General features: G+C 35.7%; 1 protein-coding gene across 1 annotated transcript in view; it reads left to right on the forward strand.

The window, feature by feature from the left end:
* Positions 1 to 21,411, forward strand: part of LOC140158449 (stAR-related lipid transfer protein 5-like) — a 28,789-nt gene extending 7,378 nt beyond the window's left edge. The window contains exons 2-6 of the mRNA XM_072181543.1: positions 1,636 to 1,665; positions 6,762 to 6,811; positions 12,834 to 12,966; positions 15,508 to 15,719; positions 20,128 to 21,411. Of these exons, the coding sequence (XP_072037644.1) occupies positions 1,636 to 1,665; positions 6,762 to 6,811; positions 12,834 to 12,966; positions 15,508 to 15,719; positions 20,128 to 20,275 (573 nt within the window). The 3' untranslated portion in view covers positions 20,276 to 21,411. The remainder of the gene's footprint in view (positions 1 to 1,635; positions 1,666 to 6,761; positions 6,812 to 12,833; positions 12,967 to 15,507; positions 15,720 to 20,127) is intronic.
* The last annotated feature ends 601 nt before the right edge of the window (positions 21,412 to 22,012 follow it).

The following is a 22,012-nucleotide window of genomic DNA, read 5'->3' on the forward strand; positions in this document are numbered from 1 at the left end:
TAATACTCCTTTATTTGATAGTCTATTGAGTGTATGTGTGAAGGCATTTAAAAGAGTAATAGACCTTTGAGGTAATAGAGTGATCAGATTTCCTTTATGCCAAAAGGTCCCACATAAAGCCTGCGTTAATAGTCTGCATGCCTGGCATGCACTTGATTTCAAATTCAATGAGAAATTGGAACGAAAAGCTTAAAATTTGTTAAGCTACTTTTTAAGTTGACTTATTTTAAGTTTAGTCCCCAGATAGAATGATGCGGTTACCTCGTTTGTAGCCAATTACACATGCACCCCTTATCACGTATATGAAGTGGGAAGACACAGGAACTATGACAGATTCTGCAAATTACATCTACGAGAGATAAATGTTGTATTTATTTACATAAATAATTTGCATTTACATAAAATTAAATCATTTAAAGTAGATTATTTTATTTTATTAATTTAATTTATTAGTTCTTATTTTGCCTGGGGAAACCCCATCAGTGCAAGCACTGTTTTTCAGGGGTGCCCAGGGGTCAAACAAAATACATCAAAATCTTTTTAAAACACATACATTAAAATACAGATAATAAGATAGAATTGTACATGTATACAATATACTTTTAAAAAAACACTATGTAAAATTACATTTAAATACCCATGCCAGCTGGGATTGCATTAGATGCACATAATTATAGTGAAGGAGCATTTTAAATATCAAAATTGCACGAAGAAAAGTAATGAATAAAAATTATCGAATATTCGTTCGATTATCCGCCTGCTTTTATTGTTTTGTTTATGTCTGTCCTATGTTGCAATTTGCAGTTGCAGTTTAGTTGCACATTATACGGGTTATTTCACACATTTTCTGCTTTGTATCTTCTTGTATGACCGGTCGTAACTGGTTGAATGACCTTAACATTGATGTTGGGCATTGTGGGTATAGCAATAGACCCATTGAGATGAAATCAATGTACCAAATTGTTGATAGAAAACACATAGTAGGTTCATATATGCCCTACATAAAGGTACTTTCTTTATGCGACACATGTGTTGTCATTAGTTAACTTATCTGCTACGCCACTTGAATAAGGGGGTTATTGCACTTAAGAAAAAACAAACCCGTTAAAGACATTATCCGTGATCGTTGACCACTTGTAAAATCCAGGCAATATTAATTATGAAGATACGTTTCGAATCAGAAAGATTATGCGCCATTCCTTACAGTTAGATATCAGAAAATACCGGCTGGACATTTCCCATACAAAGTATTTATCATTTATGATCTATTGAAAGACAGGCATTCTATTGTCTATTATACAGGTAATATAAAGCACTTTAACAGAGCAGTCATATCTGATTAATATGCAACATAAAGCACTTTAACAGAGCATTGGAATGAAAATCCGTGTTATCTGTTTTTAGTGTTTGTAAAATCACATCAAATTCAATGTGTAATTCTTGTAAACCGTTGCAGTTGCTTGAGCCATTATGCGTACTTGCTGATCTGAGATATTGCTTAAGTATGATTAAGACTGGATTAGATATTGGTTATCCACAACATCTGTTCTGTCACCGGAGTAACAAGTAAATATTTGAGTCGACATTTTTTTTTCTTTCTTCTGATTTTCCCCTTCACGCATAATAACCTTTTAGGATGGGATCATTTCGTGTGAGAAATTCGCGGTAAGTTGTGTGTGTTGTCAGATCTAAATAACGACTTCGTAAGCCAAAATTGCCTCATTTCCAATGGCATAGTTCAATATACCCCAATAAGAATCGTTGCTCAAACATAAACATAAACTTGTGGAGTATGAGTTTTGTACCCAAGGCATAATGTCCTTTTATGATCACAAGTATATCGGGGTTAAAGAACTGTGCCCGGATCGATGAGCATGTTTAAGATCCTGGTGCAATGTCTGTATAGATGTGATCCACATGTAACAATTCCAACGTCATCCACGTAACTTTCAATAGAGAGTGTTTAAAGAAAAGCATTGAACAAACCTAAAATCAAATTGAACTAAGTGGCATATCTAAGAAGTTACAAACTGCACTCATATGCCATTTGCTATAGATTTACATAAGGCCCCTACTATTTACTGTTCCTTTGTAACTATACTTTAAATATTTACATTCATGCTATATTTCATTTTCATTATCCTGAGTCCTGACCATTAAGTTAGACTTGTTTTATTTTTAAAGGATAAACATTTGGACATCCGTGTCATTTCCTTCTTTATGACAATCCTGGTTGAAACTGTTAAGGAAAATTCATGGAAAAGTACCGGTATTATGAGATTTGTTTGCTATACTTTGTAAAAGCAATGCTTTTTTTACACTCTCTATACGATAATATACGCATATTTTTGCCTTAAATATTTATACGGCAATCCAGAACAATTATTATATGTATCGGCTTAAGTCAAATGACTTTTAAACTTATAAATCTTATAAATAACTGCATGCAAGTCTGAATGATATAATAGCATTCCTGCTGGAAATAAAACAGGTATATCAATTCTGTTGTATAAATACAAAATTTCCCAAAAGTTGCACTCCATTTTAAATGATCTGAACTGGTGCAAGGAATAAGCAACATAAAATATTGATACCAATTCTTGATCATTTTCTTCTCGTTTTACAAGATACAAGAGTAACAATTAAGACCAATTAAATGCACCTCATTTCTGCAAATTAATTCTGCATCTTCTCTAGTCAACTTTCGTTCGACGAACGCCAACGGCATATTTTACTCTAATAGCTCAGTAAACACAGTGTGTTTAAAATGTTCTATACACAGGTGATCATGGTGATATACGTCAGGTTATACAACCATCATGAACACTTTTGAAAACGTTGTTTGTTATCATGGCTATCGAAATGTTATTGTAACATATTATATAGTTGACAATTAAAACATTTATGCAAAATATTTCATCAATTCATTAAATAACATTATATCAGAATATAACCGGTGCAACCGGTCCCTGTGCGAGTGGCCGAGCCTTCGTCAGACGTGTATGGCAAGCCAAGGGGGCCAAAAGCGTGGAACAGCTACGCGTAGCTTCTTTCTCGTTACGAGCAGCTGTTTGACCAATCAAAATAGTCAAATTTAATCACGTGGTTGGGTCGTTAGCTGCGCGTAGTATAGTTATAGGTATCCTCTTTCACAATTATTATCTTGTAATTAATTTACGGAATTAGCATAGATAACGAACGGGTAAAGGAGGCCAAATCACAGCACGTGTCAAGAGAACATGTTGCTAATGCCTGGCTAAAATGACACAAAGCATATTTATTTAGTGTTTCCAAGTTTACACCGTGTTTAATAGCAAGTAACTTTATACTCGGGCTGTATTAGCGGTGCAGGGGATATGAAGGTCAAACAACAACAACTACTGATGTAAAGCGCTGTGTAAAGATATTGCAGGGAAAGCGATATCACATGCCACTGTGTAAATATGGAGAGAGTAAAATGGGTCATCAATTTTTTCGGAACGGGGGGGGGGTTCCTAAATTTACAAAAAGTCTGCGTCAATAAATTGCGGCCCTCACTATTTCGGCATCAAAATGTTATGACCCCCGACACCCACCACCGATACACCGTACCCCCTAGACAGGCTAAAATTGTATTGAAATCAGTCTTTTTGAATACAATAAACACACTATCTGTAGTCATCTTGTACATTTTGTCATTATCAATTTATGACCCCCTCCCCTTATTTTTCTTTCCAAAAAGTATGACCCCCTATATTTGGGATCCCTTCCGAAGAAAATGATAGCCCCTAAATATAGAACAATCATCATTCTGTTCAGATATTACTTTAATAGCACCTATACCATTTTTTGCTGATATACTACAGATACTTTCATTTACAAAAATTAACAACGTAATATTTGTGAGAGAGGATGTTTACATCAGCTCCACGTGTTTAAAACCGCGAATCTGATTGGTTAATAAGCTGCACGTAACGAGAAAGAAGCTGCGCGTAGCTAGTCCCACGTTCTGAGCCGCTTAGCTTGCCATAGACGTGATGTGTCTCTGCGATACATCTAAACGATGAAGTCAATGACACGTCTAACGAAAGCTCGACCACTCACACAGGGATCTGTTGCACCTATACTGTGATAATCGACGGTACCTCATAGAAATGCTATAACTTATTATGAATTCCCGTCGAGAACGCCTGTCTGCTTATTTGTCACTAGTGCTCATCATTGATCTCCCTTTCTATTCTTATCCATTACTTGTGCTTTTAAAAATATGTGAAAATGTTTCACTGTGATTTACGTTTTAGTTCTGTTAGTTATGTCAAATTTGGTATCAAACTACATGTAGTTGTTCAGAATATCTTTATTTTTGTTCTCGGTTGATGAATACCGGAGTTGTCGGATATAACGTTGAAAGTGGAAGCTCGACATCTTGTATACTGTCAATCATATCATACCTTCGAGGATTATCACTGCCATCCTATTCCTTTGCCAAAAATCGCCTTTTAATTGTTTAAAACTTATGTTTTTTAATATGACTATTGCTTCTTGCGATGGTTGTGATTTTGTGAAATGTAGTAATAGTACAGCTGCTAACCTGAAGTACTGTGCACTTTCTGATAGACGTTTCCATATATGAAGTACAAATTCCATTCTGCTTGAATTTGACCCTTGATGGTCACTAGAGGTCACGAAAGGTCATACAGGAGGTAAAAACTTGAAAATACTCCGATATTGTTGACAGTATCAAATAAATCGTCTGATCACAAGGATTGAAACTTATACTTTGTGCTATTGTTATGAAGTTGTTCTACAACAACCTTGTTGTTAGGTGAAAATTCACGTTTTTGCTTGTACAGTGGTAACAATTTCAAATTGCTCCGATTTTGAAAGAAATTGTGGCAAGTTGATGGGGGACCTCTTACACCAGAGTAAAAGACCTTAACTGCTGGGCCACGCCTAACTTCTCTCTGGTGTTGGTGTTACTAAGGGTGTTACTAAAACAATGGCTAAGTGCATCTCTGTTTAGTATCTTCGATTTTTGTTGGCATTAATTGAGGCATTTATAGCTAGTATCTTAACAGGCATTACATAATACAGATGGACTAGTTTAATGAGGCCAACTCTAATTTAGTACAAATTGTGGAACAAAATGTGTGGTAGATCTCTATTTCCCAGGTTAACAACCGAGAGGTTTTTTAACCATAGTGCCTTTAATTATTTGAACATCAAGTAATTTCTGGGAAGAAAGCTAAGAATCAGGAAAAACATGTAAATAATGTAAGGTAGCATCGTAAACTGATACTGGGCACTGTGTCATTGTTTTGATACTTGCTTTAAAAGTTACCATTTTTGAGTCTTGGTTTTAGCAGCGACGTAGCTTGCCACACCATCACGGCGTCGTCATTCAGCGTAGTGTTTACAATCCTCCAGTCACATGACCACAAACCAGAGCACAAACATGACCACAAATCCTCTGGTCATGTGACCGGAGGATTGTAAACACTACGCTGAGTGAAGACGCCGTGATGGTGTAGTAAGCTACGTCGCTGCTAAAACCAAGACTCTGAAAAAGGTAACGTTTTAAGCAAAAAAAGGTACTGCAAAAATAAAAGTCACTGCCCATCAGCATTTGTGTCTCCTACGAGCATGACAAGTAAAATGTAAGAACCTGATTGAATTTATGTACATGTTTAAACGTATCGTAAAGGACACTGAATTATACAATAGCTAAAATTTCCAAATCAATGTCAAATGCTATTAATTCAGATACATTAAAGTTCATTATTGTATATTGTCATGATTGTACAGTATCAGATATCCAACATTATTACTCATTTCAATGAAAACCCAGCCACGATTTGTATAAATCGGTTTTTATTTTCACTTGATTTGTATATGCATGTCATTTGTCATATGTAATGAATGTATCATATAGTTCTATTGTCTTTATCATTAATACATATACTTGTACTTGCACGATCTATTGTTCAAACTATCATGATTATTATTTCCACTTGAACAATGCTACAGTTATAGTTTTATCATCCGTGACATCATTGTTAATGTTAGTGGTGTGCTTGTTGCTTTATGTCTTTTCAGCTGCAATTATTATGCAGGCCTGGAAAAAATGGTGAATGCCGGAAACTCCTTCCATTGAAATGGGAAATTCACGCAATTTGGCCAAAAATTAAGCTTTCCGAAATAAAGAAATACCTAATGAATGTATTGATTTTTCTGGGAAATTTACATGGAAATACACATTATTTCATGCAGTGGCATGCGCAAATGGGCCTAGGAGGAAGGGCATGCCGGCCATTTCAGTCAGTCAGTCGGGGAATAATTATGGTGTTACACCAATTTTGGCGAGCGAAGCAAGTCGAAATATTTAGAGCACCCCCTCCACACACACAACCCCCACACACCCCTACACCCCTACACACACCAACCCTTTTGAAATGCGCACTCAATTGCATTTTTATGTCCAGGCTCTCAAATCAGCGAAATCAACGCATTTGATTTTATTCTTGGTACCGACAATTTGCTAAAATATAACTGGTTCCCGTCTCCGTTCATGTTATTTGATTTTATATGATGTTGTACTTCTCAAATTCACGATATTGGCTATTTTCGGTTCTCAAATTCAATATTTTTTTTCATAAATACTTACATCTCCCTAGCTTAAGCTTAAAGGACACCCAACAATTTCGCTAATTTTTTCGAAGATATATCAATTTTACTTTCATACAACTTGTCAATTAATATTTTTTCACATTTTGTTCTTACAGAAAGAAATCAAAGTCATGTACAAGAAGTCACCAGAATTTGAAGGTCATATGTAAGTATTATTAATAATATTATGTTGCATTCCTATCAATGTATCAACATTGATAGAAATTCAATATATGAAATCAAATAACTGAACGTTGCATATAATGTTGCTTTCAATTCCCTTGAACATGTTGGATAATTCACGGGACCAATTATATTTAAAACAGGCTGTCAATACAGGGTGTACCTGAAAGAACTGTACCGTAAAAAAACCCGCATTTTTTGAGTATTTTATTGCCACAACGAAACAGAATAGAATATTGCATGTTATTGAATGATAAAACAGACACCAAAATGTTTTAAAGTTTGAAAATTGACCCAGCCGTTCTGGAATTATAATAATTAAAAAATCAATCCTCATTTTAACCCAGTCCACGAGTCGTGAATAACGTGCATTGATCCATTTCTGCCTCATACTACCACAGAATACCCAGTGATTACCGAATCATTTTAAAGAAAAGTTGAACAATGATGGCGCTATTTAGCTTAAATCGTGTTTGTATCTTTACAAGGGGTAGACTCTTGTGTAATGGTATTAGAACATCAAAAAAAAAAAGACTTATATAATAAATAACAAGGAAATTTTCAAAAAACTTTTTATCACGAAATGTAAGGAATACGTCATATTATTTGGCTAATTTAAATTTAAAATATATGTAAATAGCGCCCTCAGTTTGCACACAAATGTACAGTTTATAGAATAAATAAGAATTACCACAAAAAGCATAAATCTATGTTAAAAATAGCTGCACAATATATGTGTATATTAGTGTGATCATACCTGTTGGTAATGGTATTGTCCAGATCTAGAATTGAACAATAAATACACGTGGGTGGGGGGTGTGAGGTGTGTTTGCTTTGTTTTTACATTAATGAATCTCAATTTCAAGCAAAGATACACATTTAAGTTTTAAAAAAGACAAGCTAGCCCGGCAAGACTTAAATTCGTCACGAGAGAAGTTTGGTAAATCGTCAACAAATATTAAAGATCACAATTCCACCAAAAACACAAATATACATTGTGGTTGTAAGGTAAACTACGAGACACAGTCCCGAGAAAGGTAACAGTGATTGACAAGAGTAACAGACCTTAAGAATGTGTTAAAGATCACATCTCAGGGAGGTTGTGGGCAAATTGGTTAAATAAAACATTCGCAAAGTTGGTGTAAAGCATTTTGTTTCATGTCGTGCTCACTGCAAGTCTGTTTCTTTATAATATTATTGTTTTGTGTTATCCCAAAAGACTCCGATCACATACCTCATATGCTAACGTATGTCACACTGTGACCAACTTGAGGTTTTGAATTTTGTTTATCATAAAATACAACAATTGATGACTTTCTTTCAAAGAGATTAAAAGTGAAAGTTGGGTAAACTAGAGTGCGTGTGTCCAGCGCAAAAAGCACACACGTAAAACTTGCACATACCTTATGGCCCAGAGCGATTGGTATACTATTTAAGTACATATATTAGGTTAAGTAAACGGTTTGATATCTGAATCAATGAAAAATGACAACCCTGGGCTATTATAATAAGTTAATTATCTGTTCGTGACACATCCAGGCTCCGTGATCAGACCAAAGTTTAAAGGACATTTACAGGCCTAACCACGTTTCAACGTACACGGGGCAGGTCAGATAACAGGAGTTCATTGCCAATTTTTTCTTTTATTACTTTTTGCTCAATAAAAAGCCTTCTTGAAATGTGCTAGTTGCCGTATACCATGTACATGTATACAGTAAAAAAGAGTGCAGAAATTACAGAGTAAGGCCTAACTTAATTTTCCTACAATCTTGTTTTTCCATTTATGACACAGTCCATTTTTATACATTTACTTGTCGAAAATTTGCACTGTGATGTATACCCACGAGGTATGATAACATCCCAATTTAAACTCAGTACATCGTATTCGTAAGTACCAATTCATTTATTAAGTACGGTTCATTTTTTGTCTCTGTAATAGAAAATTTTACAATAACTATTTAAAATCGCCGCTGCATCTTTAAAGTGTAACTAAACATCTTTAACACCCCACGTAGACAAAACTGTCGCAACATGTCTAGCAAACGAAAGTTTATCTAAATAATTTGTACGTGGTCGTCAAGTCTGCACTTCAAATTTCTCGCCTAATTAAATTTATAAGACTGCCAACGTAGAGGGAAACACAATATGTAATCTATATCACCTATTTCATGAACAGGTTCGTTTTAGATTAACGCTAGTGTGTATCTCTTTATAAATTGTCGTAAGCATAAAGGAATGCTTACATTGCAAAAGTTCGTTTAGATTACAGTAAATGAGATACGCCCATTAAACTCTACGTTACAAGAGAGTGCATGCGCGCCTTTCTCCGTCATGCTTCTCACTTCTTCTTCACCTTCCTGAATCCTTACCATCTTCGCTCCATCTAAACCTAAAGAAGACGTCGCGTCGCTGCAGATGGAAAGTTTACGTTATTATTAACATAATAAAGAATCACATGTCAAGTCTGGTCCCATTAAAAAAAATGTCTGGTCCCATTTCCCCTTTTTCCCCTTTGATTTGCTTGAACAATTTTTTGCCCTCATCTCCATTCTTTTTTCTCCTCTTCTCATCCGTTTTCTTCTTCCTCATTCGTTGTTTTTCATCATCGTCCCGTCTTTTTTCATCATTCTGTTAGGCTATATTAATTCATGCACTTTATAGTAGTCGCTGCCCATATGTTGGCCCTATGTAAAATCATTAAAAGTCATTCAGAAAAGACACAGCTCAGTAGGTCACCTACAGGAGCATTACCTTAACCAAGCTCAATGTAGAATAACCTTCGCATCCAGGATCGGATTTATATGGGTAAACTAGGAATATCAGGAGGATTTGTAACACGCACACAAGCAAGCATCTGAGTCACACGAGTCTCACGTCCAATGGCAGAGCTCAATAACCCTCATTTAACAACACCAATTCCAAACGTGACCCAAAGTTTCAGAATATGAGTTTTCGTCATTAGTCATATGGGTTAAAGAACTGTGTCGTGAATGGGATGAAAAACTGTCGATCGCATTCAGCATCAAAATAACTAATGACTGAAAAACTCGTCTCTTTACCGCGACTGGAAACTTCTTCTTTCGAAATGCATTCTTCGGCCTTTGATCCACCTACCTAACTAAGGTCACACGCCTCGAACCAAGTTCAAAATTACCCTAATATTCTAACGCCTTTCTGACGCTGTATAAATCACACTGCCCACTCAAGCCTGAAGCAAAGCTTGCTGTTTTCACATATAGCCTATATAATTCGAGCCATGAATCTGATTCTGACGTATTTATTAAGCAGTAGGTCTACATATATCATACGAATTATTATTTATATGAATTTGAAGTTTTATTAATGCTTTGAAGGCGTCAAAATGTGATAATACTAACTTGGCCTTTGCAATCTAAAGTCTACTAAATCCGCATTCTTAAATATTTATGTTTCAAATACCTGTTCATATCAAATATGCCATAAATATAAATCGCCCTCGCTGTTTTCCATAAACATGACAAATAGTTTGTCGGCTAAAGATTTAAAGATCAGTCGTTATTAAACTGCAGCACAAATTTTAATACGGAAATTGACAAATAAGAACATGACGAAAACTACATTTGCCAACTTAGTCAAATGGTATTTTAAAGCATTTAGTAAACTTGCTGTGAACTCTGCCTAATTAATTCCGTTCCTTCTACGGAGATTTCTGAGCAGTAACCAAAATAAACAAAACAAAACATATCTCAAATGAAATTAGGTCTGTTCCTGGCAATATACCGCATGAAACAATTCAAACAATGATCTTCCAACTGATATATGCACCTAAGCACCCATCATAATAGGCCAACTACCAACTACTACCAGTTTGACACCATGACGAGGATATCACATAAAATAGGGGGAATACGTCAGGTGTAAAATCGCATTCTAAACGGTAAATATTTTTGTCAGTTGATAAACAAAACATCCTTTTCCCCCAGTGAAAACCCACGTCGTCCAGTAACGCGATACCTTTTGTTCCATTTTTACACCTAAATGAAGCATGTGATTGATCCCACTTATTGGATATAGGCCAAATGCTGTTCAAAATCATTATAGGCTTCGCCACTGCAAAATAACACACGCGTGTCAAATGTCCAATGATGTCTGGATCAACACTGGGTTTTTTCTGCATCTTTACCACAAATCAATTCCCACAGTTTCGTTTACTATCACACGCATTAAAGAAAATCTCGTCAGGTATTAACCGCACGCTTCAACCTATCACGAGTGTTAAACACACTAAATGTCGCCACTGGACTTTTCCTTGCTTGACATTTCATTTTCTACTATATAGCACTAGCAATGAGGATATGGAGAAGTCACTTATTTTTCAAGGCAGCACTACAGAAATGACATCAGGTTACATTCTGTTATTGATTCAAGAAGCCTCAATAATAGTCCTGGTAAAAAGCAGTCCGCACGACGACGCGACTATGAAATTTAAGAAAAGCGCGCTAAGCTTAGTTTTGGTTATTGACTTCAACGTGCAGACAATGTGTCTGAAGCAGATGTCCTGCATCTAAGCAAACGATGAAAAACGAACCATGGATGCTATCCACACGGGAAACTTGGATCCAGAATGGTCTTCATCATTGTTGAACGGATTGTCTTTTTTAAAGGCGATTATTTCTTGTCTTAAAGTCTTGTTAATTTAATTGTGTACTAGCAGAATTTTTTAAACTTCGATATCACTTTCACCCAGCGAGTGAACTTTCGCATCCCCTTATTTTTTCGGTCTTGATTTCTCGCGTATTGCGCCGCGCGGATTTGGGCTGCTTTCCAAACCCAAAGTTCCACTTATCATCTTATAGTGTTTCTGGAACCATTTACCACTGTCGTGTGAACATCCAAATATGATTACAAGAATAGTAACACATAAATGCCTGTGCCTTAACTACATGTGTTTTATTGCTCATGAGATTGTTTCTTGTATTTTCACCGCAATCACTTGTGAAACACTTAAGGAAATGTTTCAGACCAGGACAAGTGGGTGAGCAACCGAAAGGACAACAATTATTAATATGGACACTAGAAACCACAAAATTATATTTTCGATACTACTCATGTCTAAATGTGACGCATAAGCGATGACAACTATAGCAAGAGATCATTAACCTTATTGAATGAATATCTAGTGATAAATGACTGTTTGCAACCGCGACATGAAATATGCGTAAACATAGATCACTGCTGCAGCGTTTATCTAAACAAGCAAACAGCTATATACATCGCCATGACTAAACTTAATTCAATTCAAAGTAGTAGTTTTATATTCACGCGCGTTTCCATCTTGCTTAGCATAATAGCAATTCTGATTCCAGAAAAATACAACACTAAATATTTTAGAATATAAACAATTTATCCTGTTTTCCTAAATGACACATAAGTGACATACCTAAATCCTAATACGTTATGTGACTAACGGGCAATAAAAGTCAAATCTTGATACTGGGCCACTATTTGGAAATAAGGGGCAAAGCACACGTTTCAGCCCTAAGACTAATTTCACTATTTAATATGAGTTCTCATTGTTTGTGAAATACATTTTCTATTGTCTTTTACAACCTACATCAAAATTAACATAAAACTTATTTATGATAATTTAAATAAAACCTTGAAAGTCAGATGAATGTCATTTTATTCAGTAATGTTTGCGGCAACATAACACTTTCACTGCTAAATACTGATGTCCCGTGACACAGGACACACCTTGGTTAGCATCATAAAAACAAAAAAGAAAGAAGGTAAAATTAAAATTGTTAGATTTTAATTCTTTTTAATTTAATTAGCGCACATGTACAACTCGATCCGCTAAACATAGAACCCTCCTGAATGAAAACTATTAGGCCTATATTCTTCCAAAACAACCCAGTATCAGGAAAGTCTACGTTACCCTGGCAATTGCAAATAAATATGTTAATGGATAACTTGTTTTACCAGTTTATCTTCATTGTTTCTATTGTTTTTCTTATTCTTCATAGTTACCGAGCCGAATGTACGTTAGAGGGTTCACCAGATAGAATAGTGGACTTTGTCTTACCAAGCCCAAAAGGATTACGGGGAAAATGGGACAAGAATGTTAAAGAATCAGAGGTGTTAGAAGATGTCGATGAGGTAAGGATTTTTGTTTTTATTTATCGCTGCTTTGGCTTATTTTTATTGGGGCAACTTACAATGTAAACATCTCAAAAAAAGTAACTAACCCCCCTTAAATAATGGCTATTATTCAAAAAGGGGCTATTGTATTACAAATCTGTAAAATGCGTTGGAAGCAGAATTTATTTATGCGCATTTTGACACCTCATTTGATACGATAGCCCAGAAAACAATAAAACACCGGTCAATTTAATGTAGTGAGGTCCAGATTTGAAAGTAGCACTTACATACAAATTTTTACAATACAAAAACACTCGGATATCATTTAGATTTCCTTCCATTACACTGAATACAAAATCAATACAATTTACTGCAACTTTCAAATCTTAGGTTACATTGATTTAAAATGTACGCTGTGACGTCAATATTTAGTCAATTGCTGCAAATGAGTTGTCAAAATGTGCAGAAATAAATTCTACTTCCAACGCATTTTACAGAGTTGTAAAAAATCACCCGTTTTTTTAATAATGGTCATTATTTAAGGGGGTTAGTTACTTTTTTTGAGATGTTTATAATAATCCACATTAAATGTAGTGAGATATGTGCACCATCTACACCGATGTGGTACTGTGTGATCTGCACTACGTTGAACTTGAACCAGTATTCCCAAAGCGTGTTACGTAAGCCAACCGTAAAGATCTGGGATTTCGGAAGTACTAGTACTTAATAGTAGTAGATTGTCCCATTTATAACAATAAGTCTCTCCCTGGACTTCTAAAAACATGGGTATTGTTGTTAAAACGGTTGTTACGAATTTACGGAAACATGCTTTAATCCTTATGGAATCGTTTTTGTTGTCACAGCCAACTAGCTGGAGAGATTCTTTTAAGGTCGTTTTAATTTAATCCAATACAATAATGTTCCAATAGATAGACATGAAAATGAGCGGAAGAACAAACTTGGAGTATTTGTGAATAAGGGAAACTGTGTGCACTCTTATGCCCTTGTCATACTTTCATGTCGCTTGCCGCTGGAGCAAGCGGTATGACACGTCAGCCAATCACAAGCCTTAATTGTGTCCGTTTGTATGCAATGCGCATATGCGTCAGGCCGCTCACTGTAAACGGCATGACAGTTTGAAACCAGCATTACCATCAACTACCACGTAACTGATCATTATATTATTCGCTGTCGAAGTGATGATGTAACAGAATTAATTACCATAGCAATAGATGATTTTTGAATAGATCGCCCTGCACTACACCGTTCACGGGGTACCTATGCATTGAACCGTCGAAAAATGCTAATCACTCGCACCTGTAAGATTAGAATATCTGCAAAAAGCGCTATTGTACTCAATCTATGATAAAAACAGGTGATGAGTGCAACCTGCTTGTAGTGCAGGGCGATCTATTCGAATATTGTATTCATCTATTGCTATGACAGTTAATCCATTTATTACATAACTTCGACAGCGAATAGAAGACCAACAATCACGGCAATGGTGCCCTCTTTGTTGCTTACAATAACATATGCTTAACCCACGATAGACTTACGCAACCACAGAATGAATAAATTGCGTACAAAAAACTCATACTACACAACTTGAGGTCAAAGTTTGTCATTTGAGTGTTGAATGGAGGTTATTGAATTTTGCGATTGGGAGTGAGACATTATTGGCTCTTAGTTAACACTGTGGTACAATTTGACGTAAAATTCCCCCGGATAATTCCATTTTGACATTAAGATCGTTTGCTACACATGATCCACTGTAATCTCTATGGGCCTCTCGAACAATTTAATATAATATAGATCGACAAGGTTGAACACATTCATGAGGTAATCATGGTAATGAGATAATCATGTATCGTAAGTAATGAGGCATCCAAGTATACAGGCTACATCGAAATCATTGGTAACCATCTAGTTTCTAGTAATGGATATGACTGCCATATCAAAATGCAACATAACTTTCGGGTATAATATCCACCTAAATGATTACTGTTATAACAAGTTGTAAAATTAAAACGCCATTTCAAGAGAACCCAATGCTGCATTTGGAAGGAACAGGCTTTCTAATATACATCAAAACTGATGGGTACCAATCATTTTGATAAAGCCTGTATTGCAGATTGTTGTAATACGCAGTAGCTTACATTGTAATGTTGTTATCATTGCCTGAGTGAGATGCATTTTGAATCAACTTTTGATGACAGCTTCAGTTTATATAAGCGTTAGCGTTTCTATATTAAATCTCAAGGTCACTCACAATGTAAGCAGTAGTGCGCAATTTATTGGTATGGTAGCAACAAATTTATTACATACAATTATGATTTTAACAAATTGTATAGATCTTTCTTTGTCAGAATCTCATGAGTGGCTCATTCAGCCACATACAGTTTTAATGCATAGACTGTTCAATTATACAGTATAAGCTTTTTCTGTAAGATCAAGGTCACATCAATGTAATCGGTATTATATATAGTATGCAATTAATGATGGCAACAAACTTTTTAAACTATGATTTTTAAAACAAATGTCTTAATCTTTCTTCATCAGAATCTCATAGTGGCACGTTCAGCCACACACAGTGCTGCAATGGGTCTTATTTCATCCCGAGACTTTGTGGATCTTATAATGATTAAGAGATATGATGATGGTATTGTCACAACAAACTCTAAGAGTATCCAACGCAAAGATTGCCCACCAAAAGATGGATTTGTAAGAGGTACAAATTACCACGGAGGAACCATATGTATACCAATAAAAGGGTAAGGAAAGCATTTAGTGAAACAATAAGTCCATTTTCTCACTCTAGCCTTTGCAATGTTGCGTTTTAATGCTTTAGCTGTGATAATTATGATGACCTTGAATTTTGAATGTTATCACGCAATATGTATTTGGCCCTTTGAGCGGGAAACGTTTTGTGACAACCAGATTTGTTCCCTGTGAACTGAGCAGAGGCGTCACTGTGTGTTGTTTTGTACCAGAGAGACCCTTTTGGAAAAATATGTTCGGTTATAATTTGGAAGGCAATAACAAAAACAAATAAACACGCTGTTCTTTTTGGTTTGGACCCATACATTGTCCCCTCCATCATTGTCCAATCGAGGCAAAATTTCCAGTTCCTGAGCATACGCTCCCTTGGAACGACAAGGTTTATAACTCACATTGAATTTGTCTATAGAATACTATAAAAACAAACTTACGTTGGTAGGTATAATATATGTACACATCAACATATTAAAGAAAATATCTTGCTTTAATATTATCACAGGAGAAAAAGGTCGGGGAATAAAAAATTACATGGCCTTGAGAGTTCCTCTGATAGGTCTCACATTGAAGAAATATGTCAAGGGTAAAATGTAAAAGAAATACAAATAATACATTGATCATGTTGATGTAATAATGTGCATCTGAAATGTCACGTCAAAGGAAACAAGCGGCGTTAAGTTGAAAGGGTTGCGTGACCTTGAAGATTCAAGATTGTCATTTTGTCTCGCAAAGAATAAATGTCATTTTCAAGGACAAATGCAGAATATACGAAGAACAAAGTAAGCAAACCTTTACGGTTCCGGTGTCATTTTATGAGTAAGAATAAATATTAACATTGTGAAAAGTTCAATTATGAATTTGGACTGTAGAAATGTCAAAGGAGAGGTGGTATGCTTTGTAATACCATCCAGGTAAATACAATGTTTGGAATTCGGAAATAAACATTGGGTATAGGACAAAATAAAACGTTTTCCCTTAAAGGCTTTACAAATGGTTCTCTAGAGTTTCTTTTTCTTTAATGCCCAGTGCTTTTTTACTTCAAGGAACTAGATCGGGTCTTTTTAAGCACCAAATATTTTCAGTAAGCATCAAATTGAATCCATTCGACGCCATAAGACGGCTGATATTTCGCCGTAGGGGAAATCGTATACAGCGCGCGGTTATTATCAAGGTTTCCGCCAAAACTAACGTCGTCAACGTCGTCTACCCGTCGGGGAAATTCTGGGCTATATCATGAAATCAATTCAGAAGGCTCCCAACATGCATTGTAGCATGCATTTTAAGCATTCTGGGGAACATGCTCATTTGCAGCAAACGATGAACTTTTAACGACAAGTGTCTTTTGACAATGGTTTTATCATAGATGATCTTTGGTTTTATCAGCAAAATATTGGCACGCACCCTCCCCATATCATCATAATCTCGAGCTATATAGTCCCCTATATACTGTAAACATGTCAAGGGCATGTATCTTTACATCTAAGATTGTCTCCATTAATAGGAAAAGCTATTAATGTGAAAAAAGTTTTGGTACATCAGTTTTGTTTTAACCCCTACAATTTCATGAAATTCTCAAAGGTGTCGTCATGCTCATTCAACACTGCAAAGGATTAAAACATTCTATATGACCCAGTTTTAGCATCCCAAAACATGTATACCCAACTATGACCGCCACATGCTGTCCCCGGGATGAGGTCCTCTCATATAGAAAATAGATAGACATAAACCACCGTGACCTTGATTTGCTATGGAAATGACTGTCGCATATATTGTAGCTATGAATCATGGGATATGTGGAAGTCTTCCTCTTGGGATCGTATTATGTTTCCTATTTTATGCAATGTATGTCTGAGCAATTCGGTCCGGGTATGAAGGTCTTTGTTGATTCAAGATTTCAAGAATGAAATATTCAAATTCAAGGACTATCGTATTCAAGTTAATAACCAAAGCCGTTTTACAATTATGACAATTGTCGTTTACAAGCATGAGTTGAAATTCATGGTTACATGGCCAACCGCACCGGCCGGCATTTTATTCAATTGTCGCATACGCGCATTTGTCATAATGTCCAATATCGCAATAATCTAACATGGAAATACACAAGGACAATCCTAAAAGCTACGCATCATTTCAATACGCAATACATTTGATTTAATGATGGAGTTATATAAATGTTTTATAATAATTTCATAACTCAGCAACCCGGACTGAGCAAAGTACCATTTTTCAAATCATCGTTATACAGCATATCGTTTGAAATTTAAAGCAAATTTGTGTTCAACAAAAAAGGTATTTCATCAATTTGACAGAATTGCGTCAGAATGTCATTATATTTTTGTGCAATTGCCAAATTAAAAATGATTAAAAAATACACGAGTCATACCTTCATATTTTGCAGTCCAAAGACTGAAGCAATGTTCGCTGTGGACGTTTCTCCCTCTTTCAGATGTAATTTTCCTGGCGCTTTAATATAGAATTATGACATTCATGACATTTTGTCTATAGAATTCACATGTTCAGATAAAAATAGTAGATAATATTCCAACCTTGTCATGCTAGCTGTCACTTTTCAAGATAAAATTCCGTTTAAATGAACATTTGTAAGGCGAATAAAAGGTTTCGTCCGCCTAATTCATCTCCAGTTGTAGTAATAACACTTAGTGTTAATGAGAAGTACATTTTCATGATTTTAGGATTCCAGTAATCAAATATATCAAAGGTAACATATCATGTCTTGACAATTATTATACTTCTCTGGGTTGATAGGATGAAGAAATTTTAATCTTATACCCAAACCAGCCAGTCCACATAAACGTTGAAAAAAGTGCATCCGGTCGGATTCGAACCGGCGAACTTTGTAATGCTAGCACAATGCTCCTAACCAATTGAGCCACAGAGGCACGTTGGAGAAGAGGGGAAAATTTAAATATATGGTTCGAATGATGTTCGTCGTATTCCTATCAGAAGGCAACAAAACTGCATATTTATAACAAATACACATAAACATCTTTAAAAAAAAGTAACTACCCCCCCCCCCCTTAAATAATGGCTATTTTTCAAAAAAAAGGGGCTATTGTATTACAAATCTGAAAAATGCGTTGGAAGCAGAATTTTGATACGATAGCTTAGAAAACAATAAAACACCGGTCAATTCTCGCTATTCGCAATAAGGGCGCCGCCAGCGGTTTTTAATGTAATCGTGATGTATCATGGGAAAAGGTCGACATCCAAGTCCGCGCAATACGAATATTACCATGCTATTACATAGGAACATGTGACAATATTTTTAGTTTGTCAATATAACGGTATTACACGCAAATCGATAGAGAAAAATTAATTGTGCACATTTCAAATCACATTATTAAGTATTATTGAGTATCGATTCGCGTGTAACACCTTTATTTTGACAAACTAAAAATATTGTCACGTGTTCCTATGTAATAGCATGGTAATATTCGTATTGCGCGGACTTGATGTCGACCTTTTCCCATGATACATCACGATTACATCCCATGATACATCACGATCATCGCAAACCGCTGGCGGCGCCCTTATTGCGAATAGCGAGAATTTAATGAGGTTCAGATTTGAAAGTTGCACTTACATACAATACAAAAACACTCAGATATCATTACACAGATTACCTTCCATTATACTGAATACAAAATCAATACAATTTACTGCAACTTTCAAATCTTAGGTTACATTGATTTAAATGTACGCTGTGACGTCAATATTTAGTCAATTGCTACAAATGAGGTGTCAAAATGTGCAGAAATATATTCTGCTTCCAACGCATTTACAGATTTGTAATACAATCGCCCGTTTCTGAATAATGGTCATTATTTAAGGGGGTTAGTTACTTTTTTGAGATGTTTATCATGTCTTGTACTAGTATTATTTGGAGTTTTTTTAGTGTCGCCATCTTAGATGATAATTTCCTCAAAGTAAATCTGCTCCGTCCGGGCAGTGCTTTTAGGCTGAGATATAGTCCGACGCGACGTCTTGCAGGCGTTTTGACGTTGCGACAGACGTAGCGACTAATGTTCCGTATATAACGTCTTCCTCAGCGGGTACAATTTACCGTAGCGCTGTCTTCCACTACAGAAGACGTCCAAAAATCAAACCAAGATATCCCAAAAACTGATCATTTGAGCGGAAAGAACCGCAGTCTGAAGGACGCAATGGACAGTAGAAAATCAATGCGGAGAACGGAAAACGCGACGTCGGACGCAACAAGAACTTCCGACTATATTTTGGTTTTTAAAACGCGACTTTACTTTGACATTAAAACACTTCCCTGTGTGGTTTTGATACGACACTATCATTTTTATGTTGCAACTCTTTTCGAGATTGTTTATATCAATATGTTTAATTATTTTGTGATATTTTTTTTCTTTTCAGTGAACAAAACAAAACCAAAGTAATCAACTTAGTCCAGACAGACCTAGGAGGAATGCTTCCAACTTCTCTCGTCGAGTCGGCATTACCGAGTAATCTCGTCGATTTCTTCGTTGATCTAGACAAGGCTTTGAAATCGGAAATCGACTAAAAAGCCGGAAACAGTTTATGAAATTACCAAAATTGTCTGTGTGTTGTTCGGACGATAGTATTTTGAAATTGTCGTCTGCATAGTGGGGCCAATGTCTTTATCGTAGTTGAATTTGTGACATCAATTTGCGCGCCATGATGACAGGCTCGTCCAAAGAGTTTAACCCGTGACCAAGTCTTCAAATGAGCACTACAAGATAAAGTACCGTTATAAAGTATTCTTTTTATTTTATTTTTGAACTTTTTATTTATGCCATTATTGTTATTTTTTAATTAGAAACCAAATTGCAGTTATAAACTGTTCGTGATGAGACCAGTTGTATGTACAAGGTGAAACCTATAGATGTATTATGAATACGAATTGTAAATATGTAGCAGAAAAAAATGAGATATAACTTATGTAAATTGTATATTATTGTTTAAGCATTGTTGTTCACGAGGTATTGTAAATGCCATAATGTTTTAGTGAGTGCATTTACAGCGCCGAGTCCCGTCGTAAAGCAGATACAGGGAGCAGATACTTTTCATTTTAATGAGAGAGGGATGGTAAACGCATACAGTGTAGTGCGTACAAAATGACGTCATAGAATGCGATGGTTTAACAACTTCAACGCCACTGATACAAATGTACAACAGATATATTGATGGGGATTTATCCGGGGGATTTATATATATGTCACGCAATACAGTTGGATGCTACCATGGCTACGGTACGACTATCAAATCTACACCTCTCCGCTGTTGACATGCATGATTCGGAAGGACATTCATGATCATGATGATAATGTATTGCCTATGCAGCATTAATACACATGCAAGTTGTTTTTAAACGCTAACTCTAGACGTTAAACTAAATAATATATTATATTATGAACACAAATATAATTATGAACACTCAAAAATGTTGAATATGACATCGAAGACATAGCAAATCAGTACACATAAAAACACAAGTATAGAGTGTATATCCAGCGCAGACGAATACTCATCCAGGTATTACGATTTAGTGTACGAGTCCTAGGCAGGTTACCTGGCTTTGAGTGCGTCATCTCAGTTGATTTTCAAAAAAAAAAAAAACCTGGAAATGTTAACATGTTCTATATAAATATTGTTCCATTAAAGATAAAATGAACATTTGCTTTTGTTTGCGCTTTAATTTTTCTTCTTTTTTATTTATATTTTTTAGATTTCATGACTAAGGATATTTTCCATGTGGGAATTTTATTTTCATCATAAACCCTACTAGTCATAATATGGTTGCACACATCTAAAGAGCATGAAATTTGCGGGAAAATCTAATGAAATTTGATGACAGATTACGCATGTTTTCGTGGGATATCAAGTTCCAATAACGTTGAGTCAACGACCTGTGCTCCCTTATAGGGGAGAGTGAGAGAATGTTCAATGTGTGTCCCGTTCTCAAAAGACTAGGCACATGTCAAGGGAACATGTCAAAATTTTACTTATATATTTATATTTTGATGTAGCTGTAAAGAATGTGTTTTGAAATAGCACTAATTTCGTTTATACCATGTGTGAAACTATTTTTTAATGTCTTAACATGGGTGAATGATTCAGGCACTGTTCTCCCATGATACCCAGCGGGATAGGTGTACAGATAGAAAGGCGTTACCGTGATCAGAACTGGCTGCGAGGTATTTGTCATTCACATGCCCCACAATTCAAATGCAGTAAAGGAGAGATTGGATAATAATTGTTTGATATTTGCTTCCACCGA

The sequence above is a fragment of the Amphiura filiformis genome, chromosome 8 (genome assembly GCF_039555335.1).
Source record: "Amphiura filiformis chromosome 8, Afil_fr2py, whole genome shotgun sequence".
Classification (NCBI taxonomy): domain Eukaryota; kingdom Metazoa; phylum Echinodermata; class Ophiuroidea; order Amphilepidida; family Amphiuridae; genus Amphiura; species Amphiura filiformis.